Below are 16348 nucleotides of genomic sequence, written 5' to 3'. Positions count from 1 at the left end.
CTTCTGAAATGATTCCTGGGATGACAGGACCATAATATGAAGTGAAACTGGATTAATTAGGACTATATTCATTAGAGTTTCAAAGAAAAAGGGAGGATATCATAGAAACATGTATAATTCTAACAGGATTTGACAGGTTAAACTCAGGAAAGATGATCCTGATCACCAGGGAGTCCAGATCCAAGGATACTGAATAGGTTTAGGACTGAAATGAGAAGAATGATCTTCACCCTATGGAATTGTGAATTAAATTAGCTTTATTGTCACATGCACTCAAATGAGTACAGTGAAAATTTACAAGTTTCCATATTACGATGCCAACTTAGGTGCAAGGGTAAAGATGGTTAAGGACCAAGTCTTAGGAAAAAAACAAATGAAAAGTCCAGCATTACCGATCATAGGAAAAAATTAGGAAAATGAAGAAATAAAAAGTTCAGAATAACAGTCTTTCCAACCCAGTCCACAATAACACCTAGCCTACAGTAACTGAAAGAGAGACTGCCTTATCATCTGCTGTGCCACACCCAATAACATAGGAGTTGCCACACCACAGGCACCATCACCTTGCCACTGGGCCCTCCTCGCTAAAGCCACTGAACTCACACTCGCCTTGCAACCATGAGTCCTGGCTCTGCTGCTGCCCCGCCGACACTAGGAGTCCCTGCTCTGAACCAACTGCAACCACTGCTAGGCCAGGCTGCTGCCATGCCAAAGGTCCAGCTTTGGCTGCAGTTGGCACATTGCCAGCACCGCCATCTTGAATCTGCTGCCAGTGACCCCGATCACTGGAGGAACTTTGCTGCTGCTGGCCCTAATTTCCAGGAGAAGCCACGTCCTTCACTCTGCATGCAGCTCCCACTCACTGTCTCAGGGACAGGCCTACCACAGAAAAGAAATATATGTTTGTTGATGGAGTGCCACTCATCCACAAACTCCATCAACAAACACATCGACCTGGACCCAATATACCGGCCACTACAGCGGACAGCTTAAACTGACAACCAGAAGCGGCAGGGACAGGCCACTATAAATGCCGGAGGAAACACCACAGAAGCGCTTCACAGGAGGCTCCCAAGCACTGAGGATGTCACCTAGACAGCGGACGAAACGTTTGCAACAAAAACTTCCAGCTCGGCGAACAGAACCACAGCAACGAGCACCCAAGCTACAAATCTTCTCACAAACTTTGAACTTTACATTGAGGTTCATTGGATAACTTGAGGAAACTAAGGACTGATAGGGTGGCACTGTAGTACTGTGGTTAGCACTGCTGCCTCACCATGCTAGGAACCCAGGTTTGATTCCACCCTCGGGCAACTGTCTGTGTGGAGTTTGCACATTCTCCCCATGTCTGCGTTGGGTTTCCTTTGGGTGCTGTGGTTTCCTCCCACAGTCCAAAGATGTGCCGGTAAGGTGGGTTAGCCATGCTAAGTTGCCCCATAGAAAGGGAGATATAAAAGGAACCTAAGGAGCAACGCTTTCACGCAGAGGGTGGAGCGTGTTTGGAATAAGCTGCCAGAGGAAGTGGTGAAGGCTGGTGCAATTTTATCATTTAAAAGGCAACTGGATGGGTATATGAATAGGAAGGGTTTAGAGGGATATGGACCAAATGCTGGCAAACGGGACTACATTAGATTAAGATAACTGGTCAGCATGGACAAGTTGGACTGAAGGATCTGTTTCCGAGCTGTACATCTCTATGACTTGAAATAGATACCTGACAAGACAGTCATTATTCTACCTAGTAATGTCCTAGTAATCTGACAGCATTTATGCGATGGGTTGTTAAGACTCTAATGTTTTTTAAGTTTAAAACTATTGATTATCAAGTATGAGGATTTGCAAATTGAAATGTCAGTATTTCGTTGTACCTTTCAATATATCTTCTGTTATTGTTGTAACACTTTTTCACTTTTTTTGTCTGTTTTGCTAATCTTTCCCTTTTTATTTTAGGTGGATGAACAGTCTTGCTGTCTTTTTCTTGAGGCCAGCCATTTCCCTGAATGAAGAAATGAACAAGAACAATTGAAGGTGAGTCAGGATTTTATAATTTAACAAGTTACGAGTGACAGAGCAAGCCAATTGCTTGCATACTCAGCCAAGAGGCCATTGACTGTTTAGAAATTATGGGTGGAATCCTGCAGGGATCTAAGCAATATGGTGAGATTTGTGCCAGAATTGGACCAGTAAGGCCCATCTCAGCTCTGGGAATGTCTTGCTGCATCTTTTATGCATTTGCCTGAACATTGAGGCAAGTTTCTCACTAGATAGCAGTGAGTTGCCGATTAAGGGGAATTGTTGAGCATTTTGTTAATGGTCCAACCCATCTCATTAATATTCTGCTTCCTTTCTCACAAACTCGACATGGAGAATTTTTGCCGTAGAAGTCGGAGTGAGTAGCTGTGACGGCAGCTCACTGCTGGCTGTGAGGAGATTAGATTAGAAGATTAGTATCCCTGCAGTATGGAAACAGATCCTTCAGCCCAAAAGGTCCACACCGACCCTCCGAAGAGTAACCCAACCAGACCCATTTCCCCTACCCTATATTTGTCCCTGACTAATGCAATTGACACTATGGGCAATTTAGAATGGCTAATTCACCTGATCTGCACATCATTGGACTGTGGGAGGAAACCGGAGCACCTGGAGGAAACCCACGCAGACGTGAGGAGAATGTGCAAATTCCACACAGACAGTCGCCCAAGACAGGAATTGAACCCGGGTCCCTGTGATGCAACAGTGCTAACCACTGAGCCACCGTGCCACCCTTCAGGAGCGTCCCTGTGGCTCAGCACCAAACGATATCTCATAGGCACCAGCCATGGGCACCCCACGTTATAGATATTAATGCCCAACATTTGCCTCATCCAACCTTATGACTATCAGGACACTTCTCCAATCTATTTGCAAGATTCTAAGGAGGCACAAACATACATTGCAGGTCACACCAACAACTTGCATTGAGATGCATTTTAACAGTGCTTTGTGCACATGGACAATCATCCAACTCATGAACTGAAGCATCTCAGGTTGTATCTCAGGGCAGTTCATTCACTCATTCAGCACTGACCCAGATGCTTACAGTATCGATGCCTTGCCTTGCTTTGCCAGTTACATACACACATAACCAGGCAGCTTCCCTTGCTGACCATCAGTCCTCAATGAAGTCCTCTTGCTGTACGGCAGTGTGTTATGTCAATCTCACACCCCCACTTGTACCAGCAGTGTACTCCCTACACATGTAACAAGAAAGCAGTTGTGTGTCAGTCTTAGGGGGCACACTTCACTCTTCAGTCAGGGGGTCTGGGCAGTAGGTCAAGGGGCAGCCTCCAATGCCAGTCCAGGAGAGTAGTGATGGTCAGACTCTGGTCGAAGTGTTCCCAGTCAGGGTCTGTGCCTCTGCAAAGCAGGGACTGGACTGGGTCACGGTCAGTCCTGTGGCTCCACAGTGGACAGCCTGGGGATTAGTACTAATGCAGTTAGGACATTGTACAGCCATCAGTCAGGGGTGTTGGCACTTCCCCTCTAGGGTTATGGGATTAGCTCATCATTCCATGATCATCCCACGGAAGCTAAGATGAAAAGAGTGGAGGGTGAAGTCTGTTGTTGGGAGAAGAGTCAGAAGGGCGGTATGGTGGCTCAGTGGTTAGCACTGCTGCCTCACAGCTCCAGGGACCCAGGTTCGATTCCAGCCTCGGGCGACTATTTGTGTAGAGTTTGCAAATTCTCCCTGTGTCTGCATGGTTTGCTTCTGGGTGCTTCAATTTCCTTCCACAATCCAAAGATGTTTGGTGAATTGGCCATGCTAAATTGCCCAAGTGTTCTGGGATATGTAGGTTAAGTGCATTAGTCAGGATAGTAGGGGAATGAGTGTGGGTAGGTTACTCTTTGGAGAGTCGGTGTGGACTTGTTGGGCCAAAGGGCCTGTTTCTACACTGTAGGGATTCTATGGATCATTCTGTGGAATGTATTCAGCAGAATTAGGGGCTGCAGGTGAGAAGAGAGTTGACAGTTCTGAACAGACAAATAATGGGGGAGGTATAGTAAAGCATGGATGGGCAGGGGAGGCTGTGGGGGTGGGGGGTTATGCACAATCAGGACACCCTGGCTTCAAAGGAGGAGACAATGTATGACCGCACCTGGCACAGTCACCTTATACTCCAGGGGCTTGGTTGGAAAGGTGTGGGGTCCTGTCGACAGGTTTGGTTGAAGAGCTAGGGCGCTGTGAAATGTGTGGGGTTCTCAGGAAGTGTTCATTACGAAGGGTGTCTCAACGTTCCAGACCTCACTGGCACATAGAGACAGAGGCTGGAAGCCACCGGATGAAGAGTGCGCCTTGCTGCCTTCCATTCTCTGAAAATCAGAAGTACACTATGAGGAAGAAGTGGGCCTGTGAGGGAGGCATTGATGTGGGAAGCAGCATTACACAAGGACTGCACAAGACTCATTCACTGCAACCATTTTGGACACAGAGACCAGAGAAAGAGTAGGGATGTTATAATGGTGTCAGCAGGACCCTGTGCACTCTTGTTTCCAGATGCTGTAGCAATCTCTCAACACAGGCATTGATCCATGGGACATCCTGTGCGGATAGGAAGTTAGGTGTCACACAGTTACAGTCAGGACTGCACAGAGAGACAAACAGGCGTGGGGGTGATGCAAAGAAATTTATACAAACATGAGAATTCATGGACAGTGTATTGTCACCCATGTCACCATGGAGCCCACAATAGGTGTTCCTTTCTCCTCTCTTTCCCATTATGTCTCAGTATAGGCCCTGGTTCTGCATTTGGGATGAAAGGCACCATGTCAAAGAGTGTGGTGCTGGAAAAGCACAGCTGGTCAGACAACATCCAAGGAGCAGGAGAATCGACGTTCTGAGCATAAGCTCTTTATCAGGAAAGGCACCTGCTCAGCAATGGAGCGTATTGGCCCTGGAGGTTTGGTCTGGTGACTTTGTGTTTGGACAGCCCTGATATAGCAAGGGTCTTCTTGCCGGAATCAATTGACCCTCCTCAGCGTGAGTTTCCACCAATTGAAAGAGGACAGGCAGGGTGGAAAGGTAGGGCCTGGTCACCTCTGGAGTGTCCTAAGAGGATCTTCAGAGGGCCAGTGTGGACTTGATGGGCTGAGTGCCCTTCCATAATGTGGGGATTCTATGATTCTATTTTTGTTTTTATTGGATTCTGGGTAATCCAAGATGGAGAATGGGAAAAATTTCAGGCTGTAAAAGCTGCTCCTTTTTTTGAGGTATTTTAGGTGCTGGAGGTGATTTCCCAGGAGCAGCAATTACTGTTTTATATGCTGTTGCATTGTTTTGGAACTTTGGAAAAAAAAAAGTCAAGACAACAGCAGTTTTAAAAGGGAGAAGAGCAGACAAAGGAAGCACATGGTGAGGACAGTGCAGGAGAGAGAGAGAGAACCTACACAGTTACTGCCTTTGCTGTTTTTGAATTCATGTGTCGCTGGACATCGGAGTGCACCTGGGAAAATTAACAAACAGTGAATTTCACAACTAATCTTGGAGGAATCGGTTTGGGCGAAGTTCACAACACAGAATCAGATAAGTTAATTGTTGTTTTAAGTCTGTCCAAGAGAAAGGCTGTATTAGTGAGTATAGTTGGTTCTTTCTTGATTATATGTTTTTGGAGATTAAACTTAAAATATAAGCCATAGCTATTAATTTAACCTGGGGCAGTGTTTTGTAGAGGAATAAGACAGTGTTATTTTCTGGGTCTGTAGATTGTGAAGGAACAAAAATGGCCTTTGCAGTGATATGTATTTCTTGTCAGATGTGGGAGTTTAAAGAGAGTTTAAGGGTTACTGCGGATTATATCTGCCATAAACGCTGTTGGATACGAATCTTATCAGATCGAGTGGAACGGTTGGAGAGACAGATAGAACCGATGAGGAATTTGCAACACCAACAGTATGTGATGGATAGCAGTTATAGGAAGGGGGGGAAAGTCTCAGATGCAGTCACATAGATAGGTTAACTCCAGGAAGGGTAAGAGAGGTCGGCACCTAGGGCAGGAGTCTGTGGTGGATATACCCATTTCAAACAGGTATGCTGTTTTGGAAAATGTAGGGAGTGATGGATTCTCAGCATGAACAGCCAAGTGTCTGGTATTGAGACGGCTGTAATGCAATGAGGGGTACGTCGGCTTCCAAGAGATCAATTGTGTTAAGGGATTCTGTAGTCCGAGGTACAGACAGATGTTTCTGTGGCCAGCAGAGAAAAAGCAGAATGGTGTGTTGTTTCAATGGTGCCAGAATCAAGGATGTCTCAGAGAGGGTGCAGAATATTCTCACGGGGGAGAGGGGCCAGCAGGAGGTCATTGTCCACATTAGAACCAACGATATAGGAAGGGAAAAGGTTGAGATTCTGAAGGGAGATTACAGAGGGTTAGGCAGAAATTTAAAAAGGAGGTCCTCAAGGGTAGTAATATCTGGATTACTCCCAGTGCTATGAGCTAGTGAGGGCAGGAATAGGAGGATAGAGCAGATGAATGCATGGCTGAGGAGCTGGTGTATAGGGGAAGGATTCACATTTTTGGATCATTGGAATCTCTTTAGGGGTAGAAGTGACCAGTACAGGAAGGATGGATTGCACCTAAATTGGAAGGGGACTAATATACTGGCAGGGAAATTTGCTAGAACTACTTGGGAGGATTTAAACTAGTAGTGTGGGGGGGGAATCCAGGGAGACAGTGAGGAAAGAGATCAATCTCAGACTGGTACAGTTGAGAACAGAAGTGAATCAAATAGTCAGGGCAGGCAGGGACAAGGTAGGACTAATAAATTAAACTGATTTTATTTCGATCAAAGGTACTAAAAGAGAAGGCAGATGAACTCAGGGCATGATTAGGAACATGGAACTGGGATAGCATAGCAATTACAGCAATATGGCTCAGGGATGGGCAGGACTGGCAGCTTAATGTTCCAAGATACAAATGATACAGGAAGGATAGAAAGGGAGGCAAGAGAGGAGGGGGAGTGGCATTTTTGATAAGGGATAGCATTACAGCTGTGCTGAGAGAGGATATTCCCGGAAATACATCCAGGGAAGTTATTTGGGTGGAACTGAAAAATAAGAAAGGGATGATCACCTTATTGGGATTGTATTATAGACCCCCTAATAGTCAGAGGGAAATTGAGAATGAAACTTCTAAGGAGATCTCAGCTATCTGTAAGAATAATAGGATAGTTATGGTAGGGGGTTTTAACTTTCCAAACATCGACTGGGACAGCCATAGTGTTAAAGGTTCAGATGGAGAGGAATTTCTTAAGTGCGTACAAGACAATTTTCTGATTCAGTATGTGGATGTACCTACTGGAGAAGGTGCAAAACATGACCTACTCTTGGGAAATAAGGCAGGGCAGGTGACTGAGGTGTCAGTGGGGGAGCACTTTGGGGCCAGCAACCATAATTCTATTTGTTTTAAAATCATGATGAGAAAGGATAGACCAGATCTAAAAGTTGAAGTTCTAATTTGGAGAAAGGTCAATTTTGACGGTATTCGGCAAGAACCTTTGAAAGCTGATTGGAGGCAGACGTTCGCAGGTAAAGGGATGGCTGGAAAATGGGATGCCTTCAGAAATGAGATAACAAGAATCCAGAGAAAGTATATTCCTGTCAGGGTGAAAGGGAAAGCTGGTAGGTATAGGGAATGCTGGATGACTAAAGAAGTTGAGGGTTTGGTTAAGAAAAAGAAGGAAGCATACATCAGGTATAGACAGGATAGATCGAGTGAATCCTCAGAAGAGTATAAAGGCAGTAGGAGTATACTTAAGAGTGAAATCAGGAGGGCAAAAAGGGGACATGAGATAGCGTTGGCAAATAGAATTAAGGAGAATCCAAAGGGTTTTTACAAATATATTAAGGACAAAAAGGTAACTAGGGAGAGAATAGGCCTCCTCAAAGATCAGAAGGTGGCCCTTGTGTGGAGCCACAGAAAATGGAGGAGATACTAGATGAGTATTTTGCATCAGTATTTACTGTGGAAAAGGATATGGAAGATATAGACTGTAGGGAAATAGATGGTGGCATCTTGCAAAATGTCCAGATTACAGAGGAGGGAGTGCTGGATGTCTTGAAACGGTTAAAGGTGGATAAATCCCCAGGACCTGATCAGGTGTACCCGAGAACTCTGTGGGAAGCTAGAGAAGTGATTGCTAGACCTTTTGCTGAGATATTTGTATCATCGATAGTCACAGGTGAGGTGCTGGAAGACTGGAGGCTGGCAAACGTGGTGCCACTGTTTAAGAAGGGCAGTAATGACAATCCAGGGAACTATAGAGCAGTGAGTATGACCTCAGTGGTGGGCAAGTTGTTGGAGGGAATCTTGAGGGACATGATGTACATGTATATGGAAAGGCAAGGACTGACTAGGGATAGTCAACATGGCTTTGTGCGCGGGAAATCATGTCTCACAAACTTGATTGAGTTTTTTGATGAAGCAACAAAGAAGATTGATGAGGGCAGAGCAGTAGATGTGATCTATATGGACTTCAGTAAGGCATTCGGCAAGGTTCCCCATGGGAGACTGATTAGCAAGGTTAGATCTCACGGAATACAGGGAGAACTAGCCATTTGGATACAGAACTGGCTCAAAAGGTAGAAGACAGAGGGTGATGGTGGAGGGTTGTTTTTCAGACTGGAGGCCGTGACCAGTGGAGTTCCACAAGGATCGGTGCTGGGTCCTCTACTTTTTGTCATTTACATAAATGACTTGGATGTGAGCATAAGAGGCAGAGTTAGAAAGTTTGCAGATGACACCAAAATTGGAGGTGTAGTGGACAGCGAAGAAGGTTACCTCAGATTACAACAGGATCTTGATCAGATAGGCCAATGGGCTGAGAAGTGGCAGATGGAGTTTAATTCAGATAAATGCGAGGTGCTGCATTTTGGGAAAGCAAATCATAGCAGGACTTACACACTTGATGTTAAGGTCTAGGGAATGTTGCTGAACAAAGAGACCTTGGAGTGCAGGTTCATAGCTCTGTGAAAGTGGAGTTGCAGGTAGATAGGATAGTGAAGGCAGCATTTGGTATGCTTTCCTTTATTGGTCAGAGTATTGAGTACAGGAGTTGGGAGGTCATGTTGCGGCTGTACAGGACATTGGTTAGGCCACTGTTGGAATATTGTGTGCAATTCTGGTCTCATTCCTGTCAGAACGATGTTGTGAAACTTGAAAGGGTTCAGAAAAGATTTACAAGGATGTTGCCAGGTTTGGAGGATTTGAGCTATAGGGAGAGGCTGAACATGCGGGGCTGTTTTTCCCGGAGCATCGGACGCTGAGGGGTGACCTTATAGAGGTTTACAAAATATGAGGGGCATGGATAGGATAAATAGTCAAAGTCTTTTCCCTGGGATCGGGGAGTCCAGAACTAGAGGGCATAGGTTTAGGGTGAGAGGGGAAAGATATAAAAGAGACTTAAGGGGCAACTTTTTCACACAACATTTAAGAGGCATTTGGATGGGTATATGAATAGGTAGGGTTTGGAGGGATATGGGCTGGGTGCTGGCAGGTGGGACTAGATTGGGTTGGGATATCTGGTCAGCGTGGACAAGTTGGACTGAAGGGTCTGTTTCCATTCTGTACATCTCTATCACTCTATGACTCTTATAAATATTTTGAAACAAACACAGTACAAGCCTGGGGTAAATTTGTTTTAAACCTTTTATTTCGCATACTGCTTTCTCTTTCTGGTCATTTTCTGCATGGGAATGCTCTTCATTAATTTCACTTGATTTAAGGAAAAGCTGACACAATAGTTTTTTACTATAAGTACAGAATGGTGTTGGACTGATACAAGCACAACTCTGTACATGCATTAGAAGGCCCACATAAGAGAGCTGCGATGTTGTCTGATTTGATAGCAGTGTAAGTGAACTGATACATTGATGGGTTTTACCATTGTAAAACTCGGCGTAGTTTAACTGAGCTTTATAAATACCCATTGTAGTTTCAAATATTTTTAAAATGACGTCACAACTCTTAATCTCTTCAGATTAAGAATTGCCAATAGCTCAAACAGGCCAAGAAAGATAACTTTCCTGCAGTAACTCTCCCTCCTTCCCATTTTCTTTATTTGTCCGAAGTGGAGTCACAAACTCTGTGGCCCTAATTCTTCCCATGTGATCTTTAAATTGAGTGAAAGTATTCTGGAAAGCACAGTGAATTTGAAACTTGAAGTCATTGTAAGTGATGAGAAATTTTTAAGCTAAAAATACATTGAACAGAGGCTGCAAACTTTTTTGAGTGAGAAACCTCAGACTAATTGTTGTCTTCCAATACTTACAGCAGCCAAACGTATTCCTTTACACTTTCCAGGTTTGCACTAGTTGTGAAGCTATATCTAGATTTTTTTCAAACACATAAGTACTGTTTAAATTGAAATTTAATAGTCTTTAATCCAATTATTTAATAAAATGATGGTCAGTCCAGAAAAATCTATAGCCCAACAATTGAGAATAATTGTACCCAAAAAAACCTGTCATTTTGGGCTTGATGCTCATGTGCCTGAAACATTCTCTGCAAAAGATAGGTATTCCTTCCGTCATTTCCAGACTTCCATCTGAGCACAGAGGAGTAAAGTTAATTTTGTTAAACTGTAAGAGCACCGGGAATTAAAAATATTGCATTGACCCTCTGTAATCAACCTGTTCAGAGCTTTTATAACACACCTCATGAGCAAACAGAACCTCAGTCTCCTGTCTCAGGGATAGGGACATTGCACCACAAGAGCTCTCACTGACCTTCTTTACATTTTCTAATCAGTTTGTTCAGAGATGTTAGTATGTACCCCTGGAGCAGGTAGAACATGAACCCAGGTCTCCTGGCTCAGAAACAAAAACAGAAGGAAAGACTGGATAGGCTGGGAATGTTTTTCAGTGGATTGTAAGAGGTTGAGGGATGACCTTATAGAGGGTTATAACATAATGAGGGATAGACTTAAGGTGAATAGCAGAATTCTTTTCCATAGGGTGGGGGATTTCAAGACTACGGGGCATATTTTTAAGGTGAGAGGAGCAAAAATTTAGAAAAGACATGAGGGGCAATTTTATTTTACACAGTTGTTTGTGTATGAAATGAACCTCCAGAGGGAGTGGCGGGACAGTTATAAAGTTTAAAACGTATTTGGATAAGAACTATTTGGAGGGATATGGGTCAAGCATAGGCAGGTGGGGCTAGTTTACTTTGGGATTATGGTCTGTGTGTACTTATTGGATCAATGTGTCTGTTTATGTGCTGTGTGACTTGATGACTGTAGAAATTGTTAGAGAAACTCAGCAGGTCTGACAGCATCTGTACAGACAAAGCAGAGTCAACTTTTCAGGTCTAGTGATTCTTCTTTCTGGCACAGAGGTAGAACTCCAACACAAGAGGCCTCCCTTACCCTCTGTAAACCATAGTTTTTAATTTTTAGATCCGTTGCAGGCCTTGCTGACTGATCCATGTCTACCACACATTCCTAGTGTATACCTGCACTGTTTGCTCAGCCATTCCATAGGCTATGAGAACTAATTGGTATGAGAATGGAGTTCACCCACTAATATTCTCATTTTACATAACCAAGCAGTCACCTAAAGAGATCATCTGAAGAGAAATCTCTAGGCTACTGCAGTAGTTCACAGTCTAAGAGGAAACACTCATGTCAGCCACATCCTGAGTGTAAGTAGAAGGAAACTATTTCTCTACATGATAAAGTTCTGATGTATTGTAACATGCACTTTTAGCCTTTCTTCACACTGCAATCTCTACCATAAAGCACGAATTGCACTAAATCTTTTAAAACTTCATGGACTGTGCACCATATTGGTCTCCACATTTTCACAGACAATCATGTGACTTTGGAACTTTCTTCCCGAGAAACCAATGGAAGCCAAGACTTTGGATATTTTTAAGGCAGAGGTAGATAAATTCCAGTTTAGTAAGGGAGTGAAAAGTTATCAGGGGCAAGCTAGAATGTGGATATGTGGTGATAATCAGATCAACCACAGCCTTACTAAATGGTGGAGTAGGTTCGAGGGGCCAAATGGTCTACTCCTCCATGTTCATATGTTATAGAGAAAGTGGGGAATATCCACAAAAGATGTACAAGGAGAATATCTGAACCGGGAGGATACATTATAAGGAAAAGGTGGAACAGACGGGACCTCTTTTCTCTAGAAATACAAGTCTAATAGGTTACCTCAAGGAAAAAGGTTTAATACAATAGGCATAAAGAAGTTGTTTCAAACAAGGAGTCTCAAACTGGAGATCAGAAATTCAAAATAGTTACTAATAAATTCAACAAGGAATTCAAGAGCAACCTTAAAAAATGATAAATAGTAGAACTTAGTATATTTAAGGGGAATCTACATCATTACATGAGGATGAAAGAAAGACAAGGGTATGTTGATTGAAGAAGGCTGGGAGGAAACTCTTGTGGACAATGAATGCTAGTGTAGACTACAGATGTGAATAGATTTGAGTCCATTATCTAAGAAAAGATAGGGTGGCATTGGAGGGAATCCAGAGAAGCTTCACTAGGCTGATCCTGGGGTTGGACGGAGTGTCTAATGAGGAGAGGTTGAGTAGTTTGGGCCTGTACTCATTGGAGTTAAGGAAAATTAAGAGGTGACCTTATTGAAACATGCAAGATTCTTTGGGGTTTGACAGCGAAGGAGATGCTGTTTCTCCTTTTGGGAGAGTCTAGGACCAGACATTGTAGGCTTTTATTCCCACTCTCCGTGGTTCATTGGGTTTACTCTGAATATCAGTAACACAGGGCATTTCTAACAATGAGATCTACCCAATATTCTTTATTAAAGCAAGGTACATGGCAAAAATACTCCAAAGGTCTTACCCATACAATGCTTACAATCACATTTATATGGACTTGACAGAGGATCAGACCAGGAATAGATGATCATCCTGCTCTATCCTCTCCCCCAGCACTGATCATATGACTTTCTGAGCTAGTTTCTTAATACACTTCTTCATTACAAATTCGGCTGTGTATTCAAACTTTGTCACTATCCAGACTCCAGTCAATGATCAGTTTGACCACTGACAAACATCACAAATACGTCATTTTCCACAGCTGGTTCAATCAATTGATTTGATTAGATTTATTATTATCACATATATCAAAGTATAGTGAAAAGTTTTGTTGTGTGTGCAGTATGGCAGATCACACCATACAAAGACGCAAAGAACATAGGGTGATGGAACAGAGCAAGGAACACAAAGTTACAGCTGCAGAGAAGGTGCACAGAAGACAAGATCAACATTAATCTAGTTCTCAAAATTCAAATCTAGAGTGTCCTGGAAAAGCACAGCAGGTCAGGCAGCATCTGAGGAGCAGGAAAATCAACGATTTGGACAAAAGCTTAGGGCTTATGCCCGAAACGTCAATTTTTCTGCTCCTCAGATGCTGCCTGACCTGCTGTGCTTTTCCAGCACCACTCTGATCTAGACTCTGATTTTGAGCAACTGCAGTACTCACTTTTGCCTAGTTGAATTTTCAGAAGTCTGTTGAGAAGTCTAATAACAGCGGCAAAGAAGCTGTTCTTGAATCTGTTGGTACATGTGGTTAAGCTTTTGTATCTTCTGCCTGATGGAAGAGGTTGGAAGAGATTATAACCGGGGTGGGAGGAGTTTTTGATGATGCTGGCTGCCTTTCCAAGGCAATGAGAGGTGTAGATGGAGTCAGTGGATGGGAGGTTGGTTTGTGTGATTGTCTGGGCTGTGTTCACTACTCTCTGTAATTTCTTACAATCCTGGGCAGAGCAGTTACTGTACCAAGCTGTGATGCATCCAGATAGAATGCTTTCTATGGTGCACCTGGAAAAGTTGGTAGAGTCCTCATGGACATGCCCAAAGTTCCTTTACCTCCTGAGGAAGAAGAGGCGTTGTTGTGCTTAACTCCTTAGATTTCTCTGGTTTCTCCTTTCCAGCAGTGTCTATTTCAAACAAGCCTTTCCAAGACACTGTGACAGTTCACTCCCAGTACAGAATTTAAAATCTAAACACACACATTCTTTCAGCAAACACAATGACCTTTCTAATCATTAGATCATCATCAGGGTTCATATATTTTTACCTTCTCATTTAATTTCAACTAACCCAGCAAAGTTTAGTTTAATATCTATAAGGTACAATCTCAGAATAAACGTTACCCTTTGAAGACAGAGGATGAGTAATTTTTTCTCTTAGAGGGTGGAGAACCTGTGGATATACTGACCATAGAGTGCTGTCGAGGCTGGGTCATTAGTACATTCAAGGCTGAGATAGATTTTTAATCAGAAAGATGAATTAATGGTTATGTGGAAAAGGCAGGAGCGTGGAGTTGAGAGTTATCAGATCAGCCATGATCTCATTGAATGGCGGGAACAGACTTAATGTACTGAATGGCCAACTTCTGCTTCTATATCTTGTAGTTGTGCCAAATGGCCTGTTTCTGTGCTATAGATTCAAAGTAAATCCTGTGTAAACCAATGTAAACTCTTCAATATTTTAATACAGTTGGTAAAATGCTTCATGGTAAAATAAACTCTTAACATAATAGTCCAGTGTTAAATATAAAACATGCCCAAATTCAACAAAGCACCTCAGCCATGACTTCAAACATTAAGTGGTAAAGTTTACAAATATATGTTAGAATAACATATGGTTGAAAGACCAACATCTGCTTTTGTTTTTTATGTTCCACGTTGTGAAACATATCAAATCAGATACATGTAAGAACTGCTACGAGTGTTGATTGTCTTTATCTTTTATAATACTGGTAACTTGGGTTAAGGTGCTGAGAACTCCCCCAGTATCAGGATTTCACAATGCAATCGAAAGGTCATTAACATGATAAATCTGTGACAATACTTACAATTCCAGAACTTCAATCTTTTAGATTAAAGTTGATTTTACCACTATTTCAAAATAAACATTCAAAAGTCATCAGTTCTGATTTGGTTTGATTGTCACGCTAAGTCTCACCAGATTTGTTTGCAACAGGATTTGGCTGTAGGTTATACTTATAGCATCAAAACATCTCTCTCCATTATTTAACAAATTAAAACGGAGAACATCACAATTAAGAGCAACAAAATTACGTTTTGCTGTAATCCGCTTGCAGTGCCAAAGTCTTGTTGTAGAGCAACATTCGAAGATGACGAGCCATTGGCTGTAATGTTGAAGTGAAAGTCAAAGACCATTGCAGAGAAATTTTGCAGGTTATTCAAAACCTGCAACTCAGTTATATTTGATCCACCTCCTGGCACAGTAACCTTGAAGATAAAAAGTTACAAGATTCAGTTTGTTAGATTTCTATTGTATCACTATCAACAACAAGATATTTTCCTTTGAGATCGAGTAAATTACTCAACACACAATTTAGAACAGTTTCAACAACTGAATCTGAAAGGTTAGTGCCTTTTGTGGGGTAATTTCTATGGTTTGATTTTAGGAACATATAATTAATGAAAGAATCAAAACAGGAATGGGAGAGTAAATTATAGTTTTGTATAAAACATAGAACTTTGCTTATATTAACAAATCTTCTGATTTCTGGATTAATGTTTGAAAAATATGTGTATTTTATCATGGTTCCTGGCTTTCTATTACTCACAATATCTGTTAAGACGAGTAGCCTATTTTACAGGAAACGCATGCAGGTGGAGCAGGTGATGAAGAACACAATTGCATGTGGGCCTTCATTGTGAGAGGATTTGAGTACAGGAGTAAAGTTGTCTTGCTGCAATTATTTGGATGGTGTTAGATTGAGAAAAGGGGAAGGTGCATTGAGATCTGAGTATCTTTTGTACACTAGTTGCTGGAAGTAAGCATGTCAGCAATGAAGAAGGCAAGTAGTATCGTGGCCTTCATAATGTATTGACCTGGGGTGGACAAGGTCAGAAGTCAGGTAACGCCAGGTTATTGTCCAACAGGTTTATTTGAAATCACAAGCTTTAAGAGCATTGTTCCTTTGTCAGGTGAAGTGAGATGAAGAGTATGATCTTTTGATCTCTCTGCCCATTAATTCTGTGCTTCTCTCTCATTTCACTTAACAAAGGGGCAATGCTTTGAAAGCTTGTGATTTCAAATAAAACTGTTGGACAATAACCTGGTGTCATCAGACTTCTGACTTTGGCCTTCATAGCAAGAGGCTTCAAGTCCAGGAGAAAGGATATCTTGCTGCAGTTGTACAGGGCCTTGGTGAGACCACATTTGGAGTGTTGTATGCAGTTTAGGTCTCCTTATTTGAGGAAGAATGTTCTGGTTATGGAGGGAGTGCTCAAAAGTTTACCCCAGACTGATTCCTGGATTGGCAGGACTGATGTAGGAAGAGACACCAGATGAGT

The 16348-nt window shown here is 42.6% G+C and overlaps 2 protein-coding genes across 4 annotated transcripts in view; one reads left to right on the top strand and one right to left on the bottom strand.

Annotated features, from left to right (window-relative positions):
* mdm2 (MDM2 proto-oncogene) overlaps nt 1-16348 on the top strand; it is a 66370-nt gene that overhangs the window by 44329 nt on the left and 5693 nt on the right. The window contains exon 12 of the transcript XR_015760369.1: nt 1954-2031. The gene's annotated coding sequence lies outside the window, so the exon portion shown is untranslated. The remainder of the gene's footprint in view (nt 1-1953; nt 2032-16348) is intronic.
* LOC122559327 (carboxypeptidase M-like) overlaps nt 14492-16348 on the bottom strand; it is an 86183-nt gene continuing 84326 nt past the window's right edge. For all 3 annotated transcript variants that reach the window (XM_043708707.2, XM_043708708.2, XM_043708706.2), the window contains one exon: nt 14492-15274. In XM_043708707.2, coding sequence (XP_043564642.2) covers nt 15053-15274 — 222 coding nt within the window. In that variant the 3' untranslated portion in view covers nt 14492-15052. The remainder of the gene's footprint in view (nt 15275-16348) is intronic.

The sequence above is a fragment of the Chiloscyllium plagiosum genome, unplaced genomic scaffold, assembly GCF_037043375.1.
Source record: "Chiloscyllium plagiosum isolate Xiang-an unplaced genomic scaffold, Cpla_swu_hap1 HiC_scaffold_19, whole genome shotgun sequence".
Taxonomy (NCBI): domain Eukaryota; kingdom Metazoa; phylum Chordata; class Chondrichthyes; order Orectolobiformes; family Hemiscylliidae; genus Chiloscyllium; species Chiloscyllium plagiosum.
Note: the sequence above shows the minus strand (reverse complement) of the source record. Positions and strands in the feature narration are given on the sequence as shown.